General features: G+C 38.3%; 2 protein-coding genes across 3 annotated transcripts in view; one reads left to right on the top strand and one right to left on the bottom strand.

The window, feature by feature from the left end:
- sorcs2.S (sortilin-related VPS10 domain containing receptor 2 S homeolog) overlaps positions 1 to 806 on the top strand; it is a 594,893-nt gene extending 594,087 nt beyond the window's left edge. The window contains exon 27 of the mRNA XM_041579391.1: positions 116 to 806. Coding sequence (XP_041435325.1) covers positions 116 to 180 — 65 coding nt within the window. The 3' untranslated portion in view covers positions 181 to 806. The remainder of the gene's footprint in view (positions 1 to 115) is intronic.
- Positions 807 to 17,973: 17,167 nt separating this feature from the next.
- The window catches only part of afap1.S (actin filament associated protein 1 S homeolog), a 96,572-nt gene continuing 88,843 nt past the window's right edge, over positions 17,974 to 25,702 (bottom strand). For both annotated transcript variants that reach the window (XM_018243027.2, XM_018243028.2), the window contains 5 exons: positions 25,431 to 25,545; positions 25,047 to 25,211; positions 22,748 to 22,938; positions 19,716 to 19,862; positions 17,974 to 18,057 (listed from right to left, as the gene is read on the bottom strand). In XM_018243027.2, the coding sequence (XP_018098516.1) occupies positions 18,031 to 18,057; positions 19,716 to 19,862; positions 22,748 to 22,938; positions 25,047 to 25,211; positions 25,431 to 25,545 (645 nt within the window). In that variant the 3' untranslated portion in view covers positions 17,974 to 18,030. The remainder of the gene's footprint in view (positions 18,058 to 19,715; positions 19,863 to 22,747; positions 22,939 to 25,046; positions 25,212 to 25,430; positions 25,546 to 25,702) is intronic.

The raw sequence follows: 25,702 nt of genomic DNA, 5'->3' as shown, positions 1-25,702 counted from the left end.
TGCACCTTTTTTTCGATGTACTTGTAAAACCACCCTTCTTTTCCAGTGTGTAGTGAGAAATGACATTGTATCGACACGCAAAAAGAATAATAATGCTCTTCTGTTTCCTTGCCAGGTAATCACTCAGGCGTGGTTTTAAGTATTAATTCCAGAGAGATGCACAATTACCTGGTTAGCTGATGTTCACAGCTAAATTCAAATCTTACAGACTTTTTTTCTGTATTGTCTTATATCTGCGTGGGAAATCAAGAGAGTAAGAATGGACTGAAACAGTAAGGGAAGTTCATTCTAACTGCTCCAGAGACGAATACATGTTTGTTGCTATGGAAGACCAACTGGACGCCCAATTGTTTTAAGGACACAATTTCATAAAAAAAAGAAACAGACTATTGCTACAAGTCATATTCAAGTGGTAGCAAATTTGTAACCCAAGGCACATTTTCTGTCTTGTATTCATACTCTCTGTACTCCATGTAATGCATATACAGTAAGTCTTGTTCATCTAGAGAAGTTTTTTATTGAGTTTACATTTCTTTAGAATAATGAAATGCCCGATCAGTTTGATGTTTCTAAATCTGAAGTTGATATTGTTCTACAGGGTGTTTCCATCTTCCCAGTATGAACATAATGATATCATACATTGGCAATACCACTCCATATATTGAACCATTATTAAGCTATTTCCAACGAAGAGTTCATTTTCTTAAATGTTGATTCACTTTGATTTAAATGAGTGGTCCCCAACCAGTAGCTCATGAGCAACATGTTGCTCTCCGACCCCTTGGATGTTGCTCTCAGTGGCCTCAAAGCAGGTGCTTATTTTTGAATTCCAGGCTTGGAGGCAAGTTTTGGTTGTATAAAAACCAGGTGCCAAACAGAGCCTCAATGTAGGCTGACAATCCACATAGGGGGTACTAAATGGCCAATCACAGCCCTTATTTGGCACCCCAGGAACATTTTTCATGCTTGTGTTGCTCCCCAACTCCTTTTACTTCTGAATGTTGCTCACGGGTTCTAAAGGTTGGGGATCCCTGGTTTAAATGAATCCAAAAACTCTAAGAACCACTGACCTAATGGAAACTGCAAAATTATTTTTTTTGACTGTGTCTAAATAGAAAGTTGTTGCAGTGAAATAAGGGTCATACTATTCATTGGTAAGATAACCCAAAAACGATTTGTTCACTCTCTGTGGCTCACCTGTTAGGGAGAGTTAAAATGGTGCTACAGTTACAGCAAAAATGTCCCAAAAAGTTGCTAAATATACAAAAACAAATGCACATATACAGTAACATAGATGCAAAACAAACTCTAAACTGCTAGGACACACACATCTTTCTGGTTTCTTGCGATGACATTAAAGGTATGGGACTTCTTATCCAGAATGCTCAGGACCTGGGGTTTTCCGGATAATCAATCTTTCTGTAATTTATATCTTTATGCCTTAAGTCTACTAGAAAATCATTAAATAAACTCAATAGGCTAGTTTTGCTTTCAATAAGGATTAATTATATCTTAGTTGGGATCAAGTACAAGATACTGTTTTATCATTACAGATGACCTGTCTTTGGGAGATGGCCTGTAAGGGCTCTTACACATGGGTGTTTTCTCCTGCACTCCCCTTACGGTGCATCTTCTTCTGTTCAGCAGCAGGGGATCGCAGGAGTAGGCGCACACAATAATTGTCAAGGGGGCTGTACTCATGCAGATGTATGTAAGCACCAAAGGCAGGTTGGGGTGCAGCATGTTGCATTTCACCTGCATTCGCTGCATATATGCGTCTGTGTGAGTACAGCCCCCTTGACAATAATTGAGTGTGTCTACTCCTGCGATCCCCTGCGGCTGAGCGGAAGAAAGCGCAATGCAGGGGAGCACAGGAGAAAACGGCCGTGTGTAAGAGCCTTTATTCTGAGCTTCTTTGGATTCCATACCTGTATAACAACAGGAGGTTTATCAGAGGTGAGAGACATTGGCAATCTCGGTATGGACTGAACTACACTTTGAACCAGTAATACATTTATAGACTCTGAAGGCAAGAAAGAAATAATTAAAAAATAGAACTACATTCATCAGGACTAGATCATATTTTGGACATTTCTTAAGGACTTTGAAGAAGGACATATATATATATAGATAGATAGATAGATAGATAGATAGATAGATAGATAGATAGATAGATAGATAGATAGATGTTCAAAGTCACATTCAGAAAAAGCAACAGGTAAGAGGGATGGGACTTAGAAATAGATGCCTTAGATAGATATAGATATATATATACAGAGATATATATATATAAATAAACATCTAATCTATCTTCCAGTTGGACTAGCTGTAAAATATAACCACTCCTAGAAATGGCAACCTCTTTTTTAATCAGTGCAGATATCTTGTATTTTCAAGTTCACCATACATCTCATTTGCATAAAGGTTTCAACACATAACGGTTTCTATACACAAAAAGATCTGCTTGTTTGGCAAAGTTGCCAAGTGAGAGGTTCTCTCCCCGATATGTCCACCGAGAAGTGGGCGATTTCAGGCAGCTCCAATCATGGGTCCAAGGGCCCAATGATCAGATCACAAATCTGGTAATACAGGATGTCGGACCCAGTGCTGTATCAATGAGCCGATGCGGTCCTCAATGCAATGGGGATTTTAAGCCTGCCTAATCGACAGTGGGACGATTTTTATCCAAATATCAATTGCAGAGGCTCTTCAGAGGGCCCCATACACTTTGTCTGTCAACAGCTTTTCTTGGCTTGTGTATGGCCCAGTGTACTGTATACCCAGAATTTTTGCTATTAATAAATATTAAACATTCAAGCTTGAAATCATAATTCAAATTCATGAGTGTTAGCTCAAAAAATCTTGAATTTCAGCATCAATAAATCACCCCTGTAGGGTCATCTCAAAATGTAGGAGGTTGCTGAGGGGGGCTGCCACTTTAGGTAGCGCCAGCAAAGTTGGCTGGTGCGTTTATTTGGTGTAAGGATCAGGGGCAGGTGGTTGTAGTTGAATACAAAATGGGTATATTGGGTCTGCCATGTTAGCATTGCACCTGCCAAGAGTCCCGTTAATTTGTATGGCAGCTCCCACTTATAAACAGCATATATCCATGCAAATAGGCAGAGAGAATGTTCTGTTCACACAGAACTCTTTGATACTTTTTACCTAAAAGGAAGATAATCTATAGCTATATCTTTTCCGAAAAATTATTTCACATTTTGGTTGTGGTTTACCGCAGACACAGCCTTAAAATGTGTTCTTAGATATTGGCAATTGTTTAATAAAATATATGTTTAATCCCTTATGTCAGCAATTTTTCTAAAACATTCCAAATGTATGTAAAAATCTGCATTTTGCATTATGAAAGTGTTACTCCATAGGTGACGTGTCAGTATGAAATGTTCATGCAGATAATCTCTTCTCGACACAAATAACCCGTGTTCTCACCAGTAGGGATGGGCGACTTTCGCCAAAAATTTGCCGCCGGCGAAATGTCGCAGACGCCCATTAAAGTCTATGGGGCAAATTCACTAAGATTCGTAGTTGCGCCAGGCGTAACTGCGCCGCACTTCGCCAGGCGTAGTTTCGCCAGCGCTTCGCAAATTCACTAAAATCCGAAGTTGCGCTCAGGGGTAGCGTAAGGTTGCGAAGTTGCGCTAGCGTTGATTCGCTAAGTGAAGCGAAGTTACGCTAGCGAAGGCTAATTTGCATATGGCACCAAATCCAAATTTCAATGGAGGAATACGTATCAGCACTACAAATGCCTAGAAAACCTTCAAAACATCAAATAAAAATTTTTATTTTGCCCTACACATGTGCCCACTGTCTAGGTAAGTTTCCATGAGTCAGGAAATGTAGGGGGGAAGGAGGGGAGCCCCAAAAATTTTTTCGATCTTTTTCAGCCTATCACCCATAATGTAGAAAACACGCCAGCGTTTTTTGGGACATAGAAAAAATTTTGACGTTTTTTGAAGCAATCCCTATCTACTCTATTGCGCTTCGCCTGGTCTGAGGTGGCGAAGGAAGTCTAGCGTAAAAGGTAGCGTTCAGTACACTGCGCGCGTTAGTGAATTTGCTTAGTTACGTCCGTAGCGAAACTTCGCCAGGCGTAAGGGTGCGAAGTAACACTAGCGAATCTACACCAGCGTTCGTTAGTGAATTTGCGCAGTAACGAAAATGCCAAACGCTAGCGAAGTAACGCTAGCGTTCGGCGCTTCGACGCTTAGTGAATTTGCCCCTATGGGCGTTGAAACATTTTGTCGCTCTGCGAAATTTTTTTTGACTCGCGTCTTTTTTTCCTCGCACGGCGCAAAAAAATCTATGGGCATCATTTCTGAAGCGAAACAAGGCGAAAAAAATTCGCCCATCCCTACTCACCAGCCATCCCCCTATAACACTTAAATTCCTTCAATTTCCCCTTTTCAAATGTTTTATAGCACAGTAAAGACAATTTTTTTTAAGAAAATGGCAAATATTTGTTCCGTTTACTTGCAAGTGTTTCTATGTATGGAAGGATAGTCACATTTCTCTAAATTATTATGAAATAAAAGGTGGAAATATGGAATTTTACATGTTTGTGTCAAGGCCTTGGCTCCTTTATTGAATGTACTGTATATTGGATGGATTCATGAAGAGTAAACATGTTGAATGGTTGTCGAATAATATTTTGGTAAGATTTCGTATTTTATACAAGCAGTGGGACTCCAAAGCAACTGTAATATCCTTATTTTACAATATTACTGGTTATTACTTGTTATATCACTTAAGAACATTTGTTTCTGCAAATCAAACTTTTTAGTGCAAACAAAAGAATTTTCCATATATTTACTTAAAGGGCATGTAAAGTCTAAAATAGAATAAGGCTAGAAATGCTGTATTTTGTATACTAAATATAAACATGAACTTACTGCACCACAAGCCTAATCAAACAAATAATTTATGCTTTCAAAGTTGGCTACAGGGGGTCACCATCTTGTAACTTTGTTATACATCTTTGCAAGACTAAGACTGTGCACATGCTCAGTGTGGTCTGGGCTGCTTAGGGATCGTCATAAACAAAGCTGCTTGAGTTCTGCATGGCTGGGAAGTAAGGCGGGGGTTCCCCCTGCTGTTCATAAGTATGATTGTTTCCCTGCTCAGAAGTTAGGGACCATCTGACAATTCCTATCCACAGCAGTAAATGAAGGGAGAATTTCACTGCATACAGTCAGGTTTCTTATAAAAACAGTACACATTTTTTAATTAAAGTATATTGGAGATAGGGTTCTTTTCATTAAAGAAAATAAAAATGGGATTTTATTTTTTGCCTTTACATGCCCTTTAAAGGGGACCTGTCGCCCAAAAAAAATTCAAAATCCTATTTTATCACATTAATCAAGCAAAATGAACTTTAATTACACTGTATAAATTATTTGAATCTTGTTTCCTTCAGTCTGGGAATTCATAATTATAACAAGCAGGCAGGAGCCATTTTCTGGACACTGTTATTAAGACAAGACTTGCATCATCTCAACATTTTGTTTGTGCACCAGAATGGGGGACCTGAGGTTTTTATACAAATGGCCTGTAGATGTCACTGTGCCCAGACTTATTCTGTGCATACTTCCTGACATCTTAAAAGTGAAAGTTACTGTTGTATAATGGCTGCATGAGTCTCTGCTAATAAAGCACTGTTATATTCTACTCATCCTTGGCTACCCAAAACATAACAGGACCTGATGTCCATCCCCATGTCCTGGCTACACAATTAAATGGTGAAGAGAACTGGGGGAATGTGGGGAGAGCAGTGACATCTAGGAAGTGCTGAATGGAAAGTGAAAGTAATTGTCGGCCCCGCCTCTATGCCTAGGCATAGAGGAGGGGCAGACAATATTTGATTGACAGCTGAGATTTTTAAATGAGCTTAGGACAGCTATGAATGCTTTAATAAAAAAAATAGAAATTTGATTTCATGTTTAATTTGAAAAGGACTTTTATTATAGTTTTTTGTGCCTGGGTGACAGGTCCACTTTAATCCAAAATCTGTAAATACGAAAATATGACAAGTAAAAGCTATTGAGGTCATGTAGAAGTCAACAGAAGTTCCCTTTCTTTCCTTGCAAAGATCATCCTTTCATTCGTAGTTTTTGAGGTTTTTGGAGATCAAAATGTTAATTGTCGGGTGAATTTTTCATTCATTCACAAACAATTTGTGGTTTTCTTTTTCGTTGACATTTGTACTTTTTGTATTTCGATCTTTTAATAATGTTCATGGAATTTGTGGTTTTAGAGAAATAGAGTATAATTGTTTTTTCAAAAACCTCTAAAACAACGATAATTCGACCCTTAGTAAAAAGGCCTCCACATTTTAGTAAACATTGATTATAACTCATACTAATGACATCACTGAGGGTTTCAGGCAAAATAGAAAGATCGGCAGTTAAACCTGCCAAGCTTTTAATGTTTTTTTTTTTTAAAAAAAACTTGCCCAGGGAAAAGAAAGAATCAGCTCCAAGCCAAAGTAATTGAATGTAGAAACCATGACTGAGTTTAGTAACTCATGCATTGTTTCAGGGACTGATTGCTCATGCCGAGAGTCCATTCCCCCAAATACAAGGGTATTTTAAGTCACAGAGGAGTTTTCAAGGCCAAAAGCCAGTGCTTTTATACAGGTCATAGAACTCAGAGGTCACTATTAATATCATCATATTTGACAAAAGTGGGTACATTATGTATTCTAATGCACGGGTTTCAGCGAGTCATGTGACAGAATTGCATCACTAAGCACTGATTATAACTGATGACATCCCTGAGCTCCATTTATAAGACTGTCATTTATAGGATATTCATGGCTCTTGTGCATTATAAAAATATATTTTGCAGAATTTTCAGATGGTGAAATAACAGATGGTGTAGACCATTGAAAGAAAGTAAAAATTGGATTTTGTTTTTTTGCCTTTACATGCCCTTTAAAGGGCATGTAAAGGCAAAAAAATAAAATCCCATTTTTACTTTAATGAAAAAGAAACCTATCTCCAATATACGTTAATTAAAAAATGTGTACTTTGTAAGAAACCTGACTGTATGCAGTGAAATTCTCCCTTCATTTACTGCTGTGGGTAGGAATTGTCAGACGGTCCCTAACTGCTGAGCAGGGAAACAATCATACTTATGAACAGCAGGGGGAGCCCCCGCCTTACTTCCCAGCCATGCAGAACTCAAGCAGCTTTGTTTATGACGATCCCTAAGCAGCCCAGACCACACTGAGAAGTTACAAGATGGTGACCCCCTGTAGCCAACTTTGAAAGCATAAATTATTTGTTTGATTAGGCTTGTGGTGCAGTAAGTTCAGGTTTATATTTAGTATACAAAATACAGCATTTATAGCCTTATTCTATTTTAGACTTTACATGCCCTTTAAAGAATCCATTTTCCCTTTCATGAGTTTAACTCCTATTTGAATAGCAGATTCAGACTGGTACCTTGGTGGTCTTCACACACTAACAAAGCTCCCAATAGATTTTTGCTCAGAATACAAAATGAACAAAAATAAATCTAGATTTATATATTTTAACTAAAAGATGATGGTTTAGCCTACTAAAAATAAATGTGTCTGGCAGGGTGTAGCTAAGGTTCTGAAAAGATCCGCTATTAATGTAAAACAGCAATTATTCCCAAAATCCTCAAAATCATATTTCAGTTAAAAAATAAATAACGTGTTAAAGGCAGATTATCTTTGATTAAATGTGGCGTGAGAACAAAAATAGTGACCTTGCTGTGAACATCAAACCTGCCCCATGAATTATATTAATGGCACAGGAGGAAAATCTATATTTGCACTTGTCATTCAGAGACCTGGAATTGTGGACTAATCTGGGTAATTACCATACACAGAATGATCGCCATTCAGCTGAGAGGTTCATAGCAGCGGCCCAGATGTCGGAGTATTTGGGAATGGATTATGTAATACAATATTAATGCATCAGCAGAATTCTCAGAATCAGAAAAGAGCATTTGTCTTACACATACCAACACCATCAGCTTGGTCTTCATAATCGGAATGAGGATTGCTACACAACCATCCAACAACAACGGGTGCCTAGGGCGCCTGGTCGGCCCTGGGTGATAAGAATCTCAATGAATTGTCAGTAATGCAGCTGTATGCTCAAGAGAAAACGCAACTGAGCCCAAACTCAAAATTGTCAGGGAATGCAGGTGTCTAGAGAAAACTCAACTGAGTCCAAACTCCAAATTTTCAGGGAATGCAGCTCTATGCTCAAGAGAATAACTCAACAAGAGCCCAAGTAATAGAGTTCTGTCCAAATGGAGGGACCCCTGCCTGACACAGACCCGCTGACCCCTAACCTGACCCGCACCTGCCATCCAACACATCCACGACCCGTACCCTATAAGTCAAATTTACCTTCTGACCATGGACCCGTAAAACCAGAGGTGGTATCATTGTAGACCGGAAGTTACATCACTCCTCCTCCCATTCCTTCAGAAAGGTAAACAAAATGCCTGCACCACTAGGGAGGGCAGGAAGGACCAGTCCCACACATTTGAGGGGTCCCAGGTGGGTTACCCACAGACCACCCTCATTGTCAGGGAATCAGGGATTTTCTACCCCAAACCCAACCTCTTTGCAGGTACCCAAACCGGTGCAGGACTCTACCAAGTAATACATCATTGCCAATAATTTGAAATGCTACCCAGCTGGTCAGTAGTGATTTTTATGGCATATTATTCTCGTTCTGTCTCTCGGAAAGATCTGTTGTACAATTCTGGAGGACTGGGGTTGTAAAGCAAGTGATAGGTGATGCCTCCATGTCTCTGCGGAAAAATTCCTTTTTCCATTTCTGCCCAAAAATTAAATGTATTTTCTCAGGTGAGAATACTCCATAGCCATTATAGGAACATTTCTCATGCCACCAAAATTCTTCCTGAATTCAAATTTTCATGAACAGGAACATTTTTAATTTAAATTTTCATTTGAGAAAAATGTATCAAATCTATTAAATCTGCCCCTTTGCGTGCATGCAGTTACATTATGTACAGTTTGTTGTAAAAGGAATAAATACTTCTCAAAAATAGATTAATTTAAAATAGCTTGGAGTGCTCTTCTGAGCACTTTTGCGATTTACATTATTATTTATAGTAATTAAGATAACAATTTTTAAAATGACCAATATAATGAATCTGAATCAATTGTGCCACCTGCTGGTCATTTCAGTCAACTGTAGCTAATCATCTGAAAATTAATTTCCATAGAAAAGAAAGGTCTTGCAATTTTTAGATGTCAGGTGACACTTTTTCAAGTTTTATCAGTTGTACTTTTAGGGGCCGATTCACTAACTTCGAGTGAAGGATTCGAAGTTTAAAAACTTCGAATTTCGAAGTTTTTTTTGGGCTACTTCGACCATCGAATGGGCTACTTCGACCTTCGACTACGAATCAATGGATTAGAAGTAAAAATCGTTCGAATATTCGACCATTCGATAGTCGAAGTACCGTCTCTTTAAAAAAAACTTCGACCCCCTAGTTTGCCCTCTAAAAGCTACCGAAAGTCAATGTTAGCCTATGGGGAAGGTCCCCATAGGCTTGGCTAACTTTTTTTGATCGAAGGATATTCCTTCGATCGTTGGATTTAAATCCTTCGAATCGTTCGATCGAAGGAATTAGCCTTCGATCGTTCGATCGAACTATCTGCACTAAATCCTTTGACTTCGATATTCGAAGTATTTTAATTCCCAGTCGAATATCGAGGGTTAATTAACCCTCGATATTCGACCCTTGGTGAATCGGCCCCATATTGTTACATTTCCTTTAAAACTTTCTCATGTCTTCTTTCTTTCACTTTCTAACCTTTGTGATCTTACTCTTTCAATATACAGTACTTTTCCCTTTTGCAATCACCTTGTGGCAAGTCTTCTGCTTTTTGTTTATCCATCTCCTTTATCCCCAGTTTTCATATTTAAAGAGATTTAGGGGGTTGTTTATCAAAATCTAAAAATATCTCATTATTTTTTGAAAGCTAAGCCAACCAAACCAGCACAGGGTTTTTTCCCCTTATTTATATATTTTTCTTGTTCGAGAAAAAACACTATAAAATCGTGAAAAAATCTGAAGAACCGTGACTTTATCTGATTTGTCGCTGATAATTGCGACTTTTTCGTATTGGACGACTAAAAACCACAAAATCTTCGGATTATTGCACAAATCCCAGTACAGATCAGGATATCTTCGGGACTTCTCACATTGACTTTTAGATGAACACGCAGGTCTGAGTTGGAGTACTTTTTATTCAGAATTTTAAAACCCTCGGGTTTAACAAATTCTGAAAAATTCGAGTTTTTTTTCCCCACTAAAAATTCTGATTTTATAGTAAGAAAAAAAAACGTGAATTTTTCGAGGTTTTTGGCATTAGGACTTTAATAAATTACTCCCTTAAAGGGATACGGTCATGGGAAAATTTTTTTTTATCAAAATGAATCAGTTAATAGTGCTGCTCCAGCAGAATTCTGCACTGAAATCCATTTTTCAAAAGAGCAAACAGATTTTTGTATATTCAATTTTGAAATCTGACATGGGGCTAGACATATTGTCAATTTCCCAGCTGCCCCAAGTCATGTGACTTGTGCTCTGAGAAACTTCAATCACTCTTTACTGCTGTACTGCAAGTTAGAGTGATATCACCCCCTCCCCCCCAGCAGCCAAACAAAAGAACAATGGGAAGGTAACCAGATAACCGCTCCCTAACACAAGATAACAGCTGCCTGGTAGATCTAAGAACAACACTCAATAGTAAAAACCCATGTCCCACTGAGACACATTCAGTTACATTGAGAAGGAAAAACAGCAGTCTGCCAGAAAGCATTTCTCTCCTAAAGTGGTGTTGAAAGTTTGTGTGGTATATTGTGTAAAGGAGACAATGTGGATGAGGGAAGTATACAAATGAATAAATAAATTTGATGTTATACAATAAATGGAAAATATTTAATTTTAAATTAATTTTGATTCCATTTAAAACACCATAGTAGATTTGAACCTTGGCAGCAAAAACTTGAAAAAAAAAGAAACTATATAAGAACGCCATACTTAGGGGCCGATTCACTAAGCTCGAGTGAAGGATTCGAATGAAAAAAATTCGAATTTCGAAGTATTTTTTGGGTACTTCGACCATCGAATTGGTTAAATTCGTTCGAATTCGAACGAAATCGAACGAAAAATCGTTCGACTATTCGACCATTCGATAGTCGAAGTACTTTCCCTTTAAAAAAAACTTCGACCCCCTACTTCGGCAGATAAAACCTACCGAAGTCAATGTTAGCCTATGGGAAAAATCCTTCGATCGATCGAACGAACGTTTAGCGCTAAATCCTTCGACTTCGATATTCGAAGTCGAAGGATTTCAATTCGAGGGTCGAATTTCGAAGTATTTTTAACTTCGAAATTCGACCCTTAGTGAACCTGCCCCTTAGTGTTGGGCGAATCTATTAGCACATATTTGTCGCGATTCGCGGCAGGCGAATAAATTCACGAAACCGCTGTGAAAATTTGCCATCGAAAATCCACCGGTGTCCGTTTTTTTGGACGCCGGTGGATTTTTGCCGGAGAATGTGCGCCGGCATCCGGACGCTGGCGTCAAAAACGAGACGCCAGCACTGTTTCATGAATTTTCACACCCCAAATTCGCCCATCACTAGTCATACTCATTTTATTTGTAGTCATAATAAATAAACAGGCGCACACACAAGTATATTTAATTATATTTACTGAATGAATAGTGCACATAATTGTGTGACACCCACGTGGGCGCAAGTCCATATCAGCACTGTGTACAGAAATATTAAAGAATAATCTAAAAAAAAAGCAATAATTCATTTAATCTACTTTAATAATAAAAAAGCAGACATGTCTTTTATTAAATAAAATATGTGCATTTCAAAAATTAAATATGTCCCATAAAAGAGATCTATTTACAGTCAATACGCAAGAGGAATTTCAGCACCCTTCTGGTTTATTACGTGCCATTTTTTTCACAGAATTATTCACTTTAGATAATTTTATTTAAGAATACAAAAAGGTAATTATTACATTCATAAAGGGCAGTTGGTTGTACAACATATAGGGGGTTATTTAACAAAGTCTGAATATATCTCAATAATTTTCTGAAAAGAACTCCAACCAAATCCACACAGGTTTTTCATTTTCGTTTACTGGGAAAAAAATCTTGAAAAATCTAATTTTCATGATTTTTTTTGATTTTTCATCCGATTTTTGCGATTTTTCAGATTTTTCACACGAAAACTCTGAATTTTGGCAGAAAATTTCGGGGTATTGCCAAAAACCCAGCGCACATCAAAAAACCATTGACTTATATGCAACCTCGACAAGTCTGAGATGCCGGATTTTCTGATTCTGACTTTTCCAGCCTCTAGGTTTAATAAATTCCAAAAAATTTGTGATTTTTCAAAAGTCAGATTTTCTATAAAAAAAAAAATCACAAATTTTTCTTGATTTTTGCATTCGGAGTTTAGTAAATAACCCCCATAGTGATGTGATCACCACACATTACAAAAAAAAAATCAAGACACAAATGATTTGAAACTGTCTTAAATTTCCAAAATATCAGTAGGATACAAAAAGATGGCATAATTACAAAGAAATTCTCTAGGAAATACAACATTTCTGCTAGCCTCTGATTAGCAAACTGTACTACTACAGCAGGAGATGGCAGTTGCAGGGCCCATTCCTGCAGATGGAGACGGCTTGGCTCAGTATGGTGTAATGCGACACACTTTTTTTCCACTACAGTCAAAGTTCTTTCTCTTTATATAAATAAAAAATTATTATTCTCATACAAATTAGCAAATGTACAAAATCACACAGGTGCAATGTTTGACTGTTTTCAGTGCAATTCATCAAAAGTGCCACCTCTATTGCTATATTGCATTTGATATAACTGGATGTCATTCATAGAAAGGGCTGTCGTGCTATCACTGAGCCAGTGGTAAAGAGACAAGCAGCTAAAAGACCTGATAAAATTATCATGCTTTCCGAAAAACACAACTGAATTTTCATAACTGAAGACCAAACAGCAGTTTCATCAAAGGTCAAGAGGAAAATTGTTTCTTCCGCAGACATAGGGGCAGATATATCAAAGGTCGAAGTTTTATTTCTAATAAACTCGAATGAGAGGTTATTTATGAAAAAAACTCAAAAGATCAAAATACGAATGACCCAAAAATCGTGTTGAATGTCAGGAAGGCAATTGACATCTTCAAATGGTTCAACGGACCTCTGCCATTGACTAGTAAATGAACTCAGCAGGATTTAAGTGGCAAATATTTAAATTAGAACGGTTTCCAGGGTGGAGGATAAATCTCAAAATCACAGTGGTGATTTAAATTTGAATTTTTGAGTTTTGACCAAAAAAAAATTGAAAATTCGAATTTACCATTTAAACCTTAATAAATCTGCCCAAAAAATATTTTTATTTTTATCAACTTTTTCTTGCCAGCATTTTCCCACCACTCAAACCATTGGCTTCGTGAATTTGTTTGAATGGAAATATTTCTTGTTTCTTGTCAAGATTTCCCAGATTGCTACAGGAACCTTGCTCAATGCAACAACATTTTCTAGCCTGATTACATTTTAAGCCACAAATGATTACTGCCCAAGAACAAAAATGTGGAAGTTTTCCTTAAAATTTATTTTGAAAAATTGGTCGCCAAGCGAATATTGTAGTTTTTTCGGACAGTTTCCATTTATAAATTAATAGGCTCTCAACTACAGAAGTGTCCAGTGATAAGCCATTGTTTGGAAGCCCCTAACATGAGTGACAGTCAACAAATGGACCTCCCACTTGAACTAAAAGTAGACATATTGGGTGAAACATGCCTACAAATTAGCTCTAACAATGAATTAAAAATGTTCCGCACAAGAATAGGGAGCCCACAATCTAGAGTTTAAGGCGCATGTCACCTTAAAACATACTTTGATACCAATGGATAATAAAATTTTTTAATACTGATCCATAATCCAAGAATGAAGGAGGTGTTTGAGACACCTTTGGGGTACACTCGAGTTCTGTTTTTCTTTTATGACATAGGGATATTCCAAGATCATTTACAACTGGCATAATTTTTTTTTAATTATTTTACTTTTGAATTTAGCTTTCTCCAGCTTAGAAATGTCCAGTGCTTTATGGTTGTTTGAGCTGCTGTGATAGCAAAACAACAACAAAAAAAAAAAACAAATTAAGGGGGTTATTTATCAAAATCAAAAAAATTCTCACTATTTTCTGAAAACTACTCCGACTAAATCTGCACACACTTTCGCCCCTATTTATCAATAAATTTTTCCCGAAAATTTTGTGTGCAAAAAAAAAATTGTGAAAAAGTCCAAAACCTCTGGATTTTTTAGATTTGTCGATGAGAACTGCGACTTTTTGGATTTGACGCCCGAAACCATGAAATCAATGAAACCCAGTGCAGATCAGGATATTAACGGGACCTCTGCCATTGACTTCTACATGGACTCTGCAGCTCTGAGTTGCAATACTTTAATATTCGGACTTCAGATACACCATCGACTTTAATAAAATAAAATGTTGTTTTTTGTTCTAAGAGAAAATGGTGTTTTGTCCAACCAGAAAAAATAAATCGGACTTTAATAAATAACCCCCTAAATATTAACCAATTGCAAATTGGCTTAGAATTATCAATGTTGGTTAATGTGACCTACTGTTCCTACATCTAGGGCAAGGGCCAGTGTCAAACTGACGGACACTTATGTACCAGTGAAATAGTAAATAGGCTTCATGTTGTACTTCCTTGATCTAAAGAATACAGAACCCAAGTACAAACAGTGGAAGAACTTAGAATGAAATCAGGTTGAATGTCTGTGACCCAGGACCACTCTATGTGCACTGGACCAAGGCTGTTGTCCCTTATATGACCCTGTAAAACAATGACTATCGAAATGGCCATTTATGAAAAATTTGCAATTTTTTTTTTTAAACAAAAGGACAATTACTATTTAGTGGTATATGAATACACATGCTGAGGTATATTAACAGACAGAAGTATTAAAATGTCACAAGCTGGTGTTTTCTTTTAAGGTGATATTTACAAAATAGGACGGCATTCACAAAAATTGGATAAAAAATTGACCATGGCTTTGACACGTATCGAGGTTCTTGTAATCGCATGGGGTCTATGTAATAATATAGGAATGTTCGGATTAGGTCAAGGTACCCAAAGGAGTTTATGTCTTTAATGAGACATATAGTGATGGGTGAATTTGTCCCGTTTCGCTTTTTGATCAGAATTTAATCAGAAGTCTATATGAATGGAGGATTGGTTCTCTGTTATTTATGGGCAACATCATTATACTTGGGTAAGAATTAAATATAGAATTGTTTTTTTTTTTTAAATTATAGATATTGTTTTTAAAAATAGAATTTGCCCTTCTGGGTTGTAAGTTCCTTGTGGATTACTGTCCTGCAGAAGAGAAACTTACAAATTTTCGGTACCTGTGCAATACAGTCCTCTGTAAAGTCTAAAATAGAATAAGGCTAGAAATGCTGTATTTTGTATACTAAATATAAACATGAACTTACTGCACCACAAGCCTAATCAAACAAATAATTTATGCTTTCAAAGTTGGCTACAGGGGGTCACCATCTTGTAACTTTGTTATACATCTTTGCAAGACTAAGACTGTGCACATGCTCAGTGTGGTCTGGGCTGCTTAGGGATCGTCATAAACAAAGCTGCTTGAGTTCTGCATGGCTGGGAAGTAAGGCGGGGGCTCCCCCTGCTGTTCATAAGTATGATTGTTTCCCGGCTCAGCAGTTAGGGACCGTCTGACAATTCCTATCCACAGCAGTAAATGAAGGGAGAATTTCACTGCATACAGTCAGGTTTCTTATAAAAACAGTACACATTTTTTTAATTAAAGTATATTGGAGAAAGAAAGTAAAAACGGGATTTTATTTTTTTGCCTTTACATGCCCTTTAAGGATATAACATGCAGAGCCGAAAGATTTTTCTCAGGTACCAGCAAATCTTTCTCACAAAGGCGCCACCACCAAAATTTCCTGTTGAACAACCTCCTTTCCCAAGACATTCCTAGAAGGTCCAAGGTGTGTATATATATATTTTGACATATTTACAGACATAAATTAAATGAAAATATACAAATAAATAATTTAATCTGATGATAGAAACAAAAATTACTTTTTCTTACTTTGGGCTCAGGGAGATGGATCCTATTTTTATGACATTGGCGTACTTCCTTCAGGCCATAAAGATACTTGTTGTTCACAGATTTTGATATAATTGAAATATTTCTCAATAAAGGAGCTACTTAAAAAAAAAAAAAAAAAATTGTGGGTGGCTCCCATTTTAAACATTTTTGGGCCCTTTGAGTCCCTTCAAACTTAATTAAATACATAAATATATATATTATTAGGCATTGGACCTGTTATCCAGGATGCTTGGGACCTGGAGTTTTCTGGATAACGGATGTTTCCATAATTAGTTCTTCATACCTTAAGTCTACTAGAAAATCATGTAAACATGAAATAAACCCAATAAGCTGGTTCTGCTTCCAATAAGGATTAATTATATCTTATTTTGGATCAAGCACAAGCTACTGTTTTATTATTACAGAGAATAAGGAAATCAGCCAGCGTCAAAAGCAACGTTTCACGAATTTATCGCCCGTTTCGCGGCGACGGGACAAATTCGTCCATCACTAGAGACTGTCTTTCCGTAAATTTGGAGCTTTCTGGATAACGGGTTTCCGGATAATGGATCCCATACCTGTATATAATTGCTTTTGATTCCCCCCCTCTGGCAATGGAACTGGTGCCTCAGTCTCAAGGCCAATTAATGTGCCTATTTGCTCTCCTGAATGTCAATTAAACTGCGCTATACAATAAGGTACAAGCCTTTTCGATCTCCTAGATAATATTGGAATTATGATCATTTTAGTAGTCTTTTACAACAAATATTTAGGAATAAATTTGAAACAAGTACTAGAGATTTTGTGATCCTTCTGAACAACTGGAATTCCTTGTACAAATGATCCAACCTCTGTTGTTTTGGAAATGATGAGATATTGTAGCACCGATCTCTCGAATCGAGTAAAAAAAAGTCCATAAATAACAGAATAGAGGTGCGTAGGGGTGTTAGGATGGAAGATTATAGGATATTCCATATGAATTCACCCTTCACACTTAAGATGTTTGCTACTTTCTGCATCAAGTGGAAAGCTAGGTAGCGATTTTGGAGTGAAGGGTTGAAGGCTGAGTCTCTTCTGAACTTGAATTTGTATCCAAGTCAGAAGTATTTCTTTTTAGGATTACTCTTCCTTCTTAGGCTCTGTCCATGTTTGTAATATCCTCAAGGCAATTGACACCATGAGAGTATTACTTTGTTGAATCAATACTGGAATCCTCTAGGTAAGCACAGGACCCCGCATGGAATAATGATGATTTCAAACCCATTGTCTCCAGCACTGCAACAATGGAGGAGCCACGAACTGAGCTTGACTAGCTGTTGATAACATCAAGAATGGGCTGAAGTTACTGTAATACCAGAAACTTGATCATTCAAAGCCGCTTCCATTACAGCCATCAAGTATAGAAGTCGAGAGAAGTAGCAGAATGCCTTAAAACTTAACACTATGTTTCAACAAAGGTGCTTTGAAGACGTTTGACATGACCTTCCACAAGCACAGAAATCAAAGATGATACTTCTCTTTGTAAGTAACATGTAAGGAAACGACAGACGGGTGAAGAAGCACACCACACTGTACCAGCAGCAAGAAAAATGGAACAATGCTGGTAGGAGTTCTGTTCTGTTGAATGCTGCATCTTCATTTGGCTGAGACGGATTCTTTCACTGCTGTCCCACAATGCAAGTATGGATTTTAGGCCACAGATTTTGTAAATCAGTCTGTCTACCAAACAGTTGGCTGGTCAGTCCCCAGGTCGTTGCTAGTTAAGGCAGTTACAGATGAAAATAGAAGTCCTTTTCATTAAGTGCCATTTTTAAGTTCCCATTCCTTTAAAAAAAAAAGAGTAATATTTATCAGAACACATCAGAACTCTACAATTTTACAAGTTGATCCAGGGACTAGTCCGATTGCCATTTTGGGTTAGGCAGGTTATACATATATAGATTCAAAAGGTTGAACTTGATGGATGTGTGTCTTTTTTCAACCTAACTTACTATGTTACTACTGTATGTATTTTTAAATAATGAAACCAAAGTACCCAATGGACAGATGGAGAACATATCAACTCCTTAGAGACACTGTCCAGGTCAAAAGCACTGCAATCTACTGAAAGTCATCTCCTTTTTCTAAATCCCTGACGAAGCCCCCTAGGGAAGGTTGAAATTAGGGATGCACCGAAGCCAGGATTCGGTTTGGCCTTTCTCAGCAGGATTCGGCCTAATCCTTGTGCCTGGCCGAACCGAATTTGCATATAACTTTGGGGTGAAAAGGAAAATCATGTGACTTTTTGTCACAAAACAAGGAAGTAAAAAAATGTCCCCAAACCTTTTCATTTCCAGACCCTAATTTTTTTTAGGATTAGGTTTGGTATGTGGCCAAATCTTTCACGAAGGATTCGGGCAAATTCCAAAGTGTGAATCCGGTGCATCCCTAATTGAAATGAGTCGGCTTATGGATCTATTTTATTTTTGGACTCTTCACTATGGAGTTGACGACCCTGTTGGGCCCTTACCGCAAGCCAGTCACTCCCAGCTCTGCTGCCGTGCGTTCCACTGTTTTGCAAGATGAAGAATGCACGGCAGTGGAGCTGAGCAAAGTAAGCAGCGCAGAGAGTGGAATTGGTTTAGGCTGTGATAGAGTGGGAGTGGCAAAGGCTGTGGAACCTTTGGTGGCTAGGTGGTGGGTCCTTGAGTCAGGTATCCAATGGGCTCTGAGTAACGCAGCCTGACTGTCTGGGTGTGCACTTTTTGCTGGATCAAAATTGAAATCAGGATCTCAGAGCAAAAAATAGGGCAGTAGTGTTAACCACCTCTCGTATCAGAATATAGGGATGTGTTTGTGTATGAAAGAAATATATAAATATACAGAAAGATGCCTTTTATTCTGACATACCTGTTCCCCAATTATAGCGAATGGTGAAGTCGACCAAATGATAAAAGTAAACTACTTCCTAGCCATAACTGAACCGAAGACCCTACTGTGGAGGAGCAGCAATTACCCAGGCCTCCCCTAAGATGTCAGACCTCACGGCTAGGCATACACAGTGTTTTGTCCGTTACCCATCTGCATTAGTGATGTGCGCGCCGGCCCAATACCCACGGGACCTGCACCCTCTTTCTGGGTCACTGGTTCAGCTCTTCTGACTGCTTTCACCGCCAGCGACCTTACAAATGGCGGCTTCCGGGTAAACTTTCATAGAGGCTCGCCTGTGCGCTCTGCCCCTTTTGTGAAGTCATTGGTGGGATGGGTGGCGCGGGTCTATAAAAGGAACCCGGAAGTCAGGCGGGTGCAGGGAGGATGAGTGGAAAATCCCGACCCGCACATCACTAATCTGCATGTATGTCTCAGCACTCAGCGCTACGCAATATGCTGGCGCTATATAAATACATAAAATAATAATAAATTCACGCCAATGGGAAGAGTTCAGCATGTGGATCAAACCATGACAAGCGCCATACCCCCATAAATGAAACACTATCTCTCACCTTGGCCTTCCTTAAAACATGACCTCGTACAGGTGAGTTACTAGCAGAGGGCTGTCTCTTTAAAACGGCTGCACTGTTCACAGGTAGGGAGCATTCGGCATCGCTTGTATCGCAGCTGGACATGGGAGAATTCTTGAGGACCGGAGACTGCAAAACAGAGAGGATTCCAAAATAACATTCACATCCTTGGAAACATATACATGACAGCTAGAGCCCGCTTTTAAAGTTAATCGTGGAAAACACTACCCTATCAATCAATACGTCTCAGCAACTGCCATATTGATCAAGGAGGACAGTGGCCTCAGTGCTATTGATAATCCCATTAAGTGAAGGGGTTTCAAAGAACCCAAGTGACACTATTCAATAGATACAACAAAAGCTCCTCGGAAAAGATAAACTGAGTGTTCTCTGTATCTCCTATAAAATGGCTGGATCTGTAACGACAGGAACAAGTCCCTCTGATTGAGAGGCTGCCACAAAGGACACAGTATTCAGTATTGATTTATTTTGCTTATCCATCAGAAGTTTACAGTTACATCAAGAAAAGAAAACCATTAGCCAGCACAAGCCACTTTACTTCTTTGATGGATGTACAAACTGAATATAATACTGTCTGAAGAGACATAAACCCTTAAACAAACATTTATGTAAAATAGCTCAGATTTAAATAGTTTTTCTTTTTTATTTATCATATTAGCAGTCAAACACTGATAATATAACAGCCCTGACATACAGTCCAGCCATGGGCCAGTTCTTTAATTTACTGGGTGCAGGAAGGATCTTCATACACTTCTCTGCTCCTTAATATTGCAACTGTCACATTAAAGGAGAACTAAACAAGTAGCTAGAAATGTTGTACATTATGTTTTGTGCTTCTGTACCAGCCCAAGGTAACCACAGCCCTTTAGCAGTAAAGATCTGTGTCTCCAAAGATGCCCCAGTAGCTCCCCATCTTCTTTTCTGCTGATTCACTGCACATGCTCTGTGCTGCTGTCACTTACTGAGCTTAGGGACCCACTCACAATATACAGTACACATAGAATAGAAATGTCACACAATATAAGGCTGATTAGTAATTAATACAGATAATTACTACATGGCAGCACAGAAACCAGTGCAATTAGCATCAGAATTTAATAATCAGCAAACCTGTAGCATCAGCTTATATTACAGCCAGGGAAGTTCATTTTCTGCTGGATAATTAGTGACGAGCCCTAAGCTTAGCTTCTCAACAGCCAATCAGAGCCCACTGAGCATGTGAGTGTCACAGACACTTTCCAAGATGGTGACCCCCTGTGACAAGTTTGAAGTCCTGGATCATTGCTGCTATTGACAAGCTGAAACTTTAGGCTGGTGCAATAAGTTCAGTATAAAAAATATGGCATTTATAGCCATATTCATTTTTAGGGTTGTTTTCCTTTAAGCAACAGTATTGAGCAGAAAAGCATCAGGAGCTGCTTCCTGCAGCATTAACTTGAGGGAAATATAAAGCCGTTTGAGCACTTTTGCAGTAATTTTTTTTGCCCAGTTTTTAAAGATTTTTGCAGATTTTACATGGCTTATATAATGTATGTGAAAGATCAGCACTGCCTGCAGTTTGGTTGCTCACCAACAGGGGGCAGAACATAGAGTTAGTGAGGGGAGAAAAGTCTTGTGATGTAGCTCTGAAAATGAAGTTACTGAGCAGAGAAGAGTCATGTGGTGTCACAAGATGTTCCATTACTTACTTAGTTTCTGCCAGTTGAGCAAACTGAACAGCAGGTGGTGCTGCCGTTTCAAATTCATTATATTAGCAGGGCAAATTGAAGTCAATTGGTGTTTTTTTGTGCAACAATTTTTCAAACCGTCCAACATTATTTAAACCACGCAACATGTTTTTTTTTCCTATCCAATATTGGTGTTTTTTTGTGGGTGAAATATTTCGCTCACCCCTGCTCAGAAGAACACGCTGGGGCAAATTTACTAAAGGGCGAAGTGGACGTCGCTAGCGGAAATTCTCCAAAACGACACTTGGCAGGGACATCGCCAATTTACTAACAGGCGTGGGATTATGTGTAAAAGCTCTAACTGTTAAGTATACATATTTTTTTATCATACCACATTTATTTTAGGGTGGGCTCATGTCTAGGACATTAGAGGATCTCTTTTGTCTAGGGATGCATCGAATCCACTATTTTGGATTCGGCCGAATCCCCGAATCCTTCGCGAAAGATTCGGCCAAACACCGAACCGAATCGTAATTTGCATATGAAAATTAGGGATGGGAAAACATTTTTACTTCTTGGTTTTGAGACAAAAAGTCACACAATTTCCTTCCACACCCCTAATTTGCATATGCAAATTAGGATTCGGATTCGGTTGAGCCTGGCAGAAGGATTCAGCCGAATCCTTCTGAAAAAGGCTGAATCCTGGCCGAATCCCCAACCGATATGACCTTTATGTACCCGCCCTATTCAAATTGACCTAAGCCTAAGTGTCTTAACGAAGTTTCACTAGGCAGAAACGAACGCTAGCGAAAGTTCGCTATAAAATGCTCATGCTGATGACTTTTTGCTCGTGGCACTTCGCCAGTGTTCGTCTGTCAAGACGTAACTTAGAATTTTGATGAATAAACGTATGCTCTTAAAATTAACGATTAAGTTGTGCGAAGTGTCGCGAAGCATTCCGAGGCTAAATTTGAGGCTATTTGCACCTAAGTAAATCTGCCCCTCCGTGTATCATTGCAGTAAGTAGTGTCAGAGGTTATTTGCCCCATTAAAATGGAACTCAGGATCCAAGACCAATAGGGCAGCAGTGCTAACCCCATCAGAATTATTCACAGAAAATATCCAGACAATGAGTGCCCTGTGCATCTATCTGAAGAAAAAAAAAACCAGCCAACAATATCTAAATCTGTTTAGCGGTTCCTAACTTGTAGTTGCAACTGTGGGAACTTAGAAGACTCTGAAACTAAAACAGAAAAGTGACCCCTAACCCTCTCCAGCTAAAGTCCTCTTAAATATATAAAGTTCTCTGATCACTGGGGCCTTTACCTGTGACCGAGATGTTCCTTGCTTGGGTTCAATAGTGAGGCCGAGCGTGATGCCACCAGCCATAGCTTTCTTCAGACTCTCCTTCACCTCCGTAAGCTCCAACTCAAGGGTAACCCGCTCCCCCTCTTTGAGTTTGCATTCATCCTCCAGCTTCTTCAGCTTCTCTTCCAGCAGCACCTGGGATTTTCTCCCTGCACAGCGGATGGTGGGATATTATCACTGAATGCCAGTATGGAAATTGTATGTAAGGACAACTCAACCCAAAATCAGGTTTTTTACACAATGAAAATGTTATTTGAAGCAAAAATGTCAATGGTCTTATTATCAATAAATAATTGACATGGAAAAGTAATAATCGACTGCTAAGCTATTGGTCCTACCTTGAAGGAGGTTCTTTTTTTGCTAAGTCAGTTATGCTTGCAAGAAGCTTTTAGATATAATTTTGAGATAGAAATATATATAATATAATTCTTTTTATTGTTTATGGTCCAGATATCTAGATTTATTTGATAAACCCAAGAAAGAATTGCTAACTAAATGGGGATTAATAAGATCTTCTGAATAAGGGAATTGAATAGTCAAAATATTTCCTGGAAATTTTCTAATTATTTCCCAATCAGTGTTGTAAATGCTTTATTGTTTTAATTTCTTCCATGTGTTTATTTATTTTTCTTTGCTCTAATGTAATTTTTTATTTTGTTCAGTTTTACTTTTATGATCTTTTGTTAGATCTTCATTGCTCTAGGTTTGTCCTTGAAGAGCATCATTGCTACTGTATCTTTGTGCTTTGACATTAAATTTTTGGAATTCTGTTTATGTACTGCCTCATTATTGACTCATTTATGAATAATAATAAACACGTTGTAAAATGATGGCTAAGCTTTTGGCAACTGCACCTTTGTTATCTGGCACTTAGGCTTTCTTTGGGTGTGAATCAGGGGGTGCAATTCCTGTACCTCATGGCTGTTCTCTCACAAACCAGCAGTAGTGTCACTCTTTATGGCTGAGATGCTAGAATATTCTGTTAAGACATCTAATTTGGCTTTTCTCAACCTACCTAGTATACAAACATTTGAATGGAAACCCAAAAATGAATGAAGCCGGTAATTTAGATGTGATTTACTGGAAGATTTTGTTGACCAAACTCAACTATATATTTATATAAATAATGTTGGCAATCACTATGGACCTCAATGCAAAAGCACCACCTATTGATTAATAAATAGCATACTATTTTGAGGTTTAGAGCAGAGGATGCCTCATTGTGGCTATGATCATACTCAGTGTTTATGTTTCAGTACTGCCCTATGCACAGTATATTTTGAGAAGAAGAAGAAAGAGGAAGAATCAAGAAGAAAAAAGAAGAAGGAAGAAGAAAGTGGAAGAAAGAATAAAGAAGAAGAAGAAGAAGAAAGGAGAAGAAAGAAGAAGGAACAAGAGAGAAGAAGAAGGAAAGAAGAGGAAGACGAAGAGAGAGAACAAATAGTAATAATGCACCACTGCACACAATGCCCAGGTAGGTAACCAATCACACACTGAAAGCATAAACCAATCAGGCTGCACCAGAGAGCATCTACAAGGCTTTAGCACCACTCCATAGAAAAAAGATAAACTAGGTTTTCCTTTAAGTCTGGATGGTGATCTTGATGGCCTGTAGTCCTGTTTACTGACCCTGAGGCTTTAAGGAGACCTACAGATTAGTGAACACTGTGACGGCTAAAGCAGAAGAAGACATGTTCTTGAGAAAAATCTGCAATCTTTTAAGGACACCAAGGCGATTACTGCGAGCTACCCACTATAGAGTTTACAGAGCCAGCAGTACCATTGTGACAACACTAACGTTACAAGATCAGCTGAAAATTCAGGCTGGTTTCTGTTGTTGCTGGCACTAAAGTATATGAAGCCAGTTTCACTTCTTGTCTCATAGAACCTTAGAGGAAAAAGGGGGGGGGGAGAGGGGTAAGCTCAGTGAATTTAGCCCAACTTTCAAATGAATGCTTTTTAATGGCGAAAAATAGGAAATTATGGATTTTTATAAATTACATTTTTTTTTTATCAAAGATGTTTTTGGTGTATACTGTCCCTCTAAGAGTCTAGTCCAATTGGCCAAATGAAACAGATAGGCTGTTGCTTGAACAAATAATACCAAAAGGTATTTTAAACAATGTGGCAGCACCTAGTGTTATCCTGCACAATATGGCGTTGAACCGATATGGGGATGTTCCTTTAAGGCTTGTTCCAGTTACTTGTTAAAGGCCAGATCAATAACCTTTCAGAAGAATTTTTGAGTAAAACCTACCAGCATTGGCTTCGATGGCAGCTCGTATGTCCCTTCTCTCCTTCCGCAGCTGAGCCAATCTGTTTCGTAGCGCTTCTTTCTTTTTCAGCAATTCTTCCTCTTTCGTCTGCAGTTTTTTCGCATCTGCTTCCACTCGGTTCTTGCCATATTTGTACTGCTCGGCATCTAAGTTACCAAAAGCCAAAGGAATCAGGAGGTGTGGCACATTATTAGCCCTTATATAGGACCAAAATGACTCCACACCATTCTAAATGTAAAAGTCCATCTAAAATTGGTATGTTTGGTTAAATTTGCTATCCCTGATCAAGCACCATCCCATAACCTGACCACCAGCACATATGCCTAACCCTATAAATGAAGGCAAGAGACCCCTAATGTTCTTACTTGAAGAGGCGCGTTTCACGTTGGTTGCCGGGACTGCATTCTTTGGCTGGCTGCTGCTTATTCTTAGTTTTGCAGCAATTCCGTTGACCATGGCAGTTGGCTTCTTGCTCTTCAGCTGTTTGGGAGAAAAATTTCAATAATAATTGTTATTTTTATGACTTGGTAGTTTGCCGGCACTTTGATTTGACTCACTTATGGAATGCAAGAAAACAAAGATTATTTATAGACTCCGCAATAAATATATAAAAGCAAATGTTATGTAAGACTAGGGA

The sequence above is a fragment of the Xenopus laevis genome, chromosome 1S, assembly GCF_017654675.1.
Source record: "Xenopus laevis strain J_2021 chromosome 1S, Xenopus_laevis_v10.1, whole genome shotgun sequence".
Lineage (NCBI taxonomy): Eukaryota > Metazoa > Chordata > Amphibia > Anura > Pipidae > Xenopus > Xenopus laevis.
This window is presented reverse-complemented; position numbering and strand designations above follow the sequence as displayed.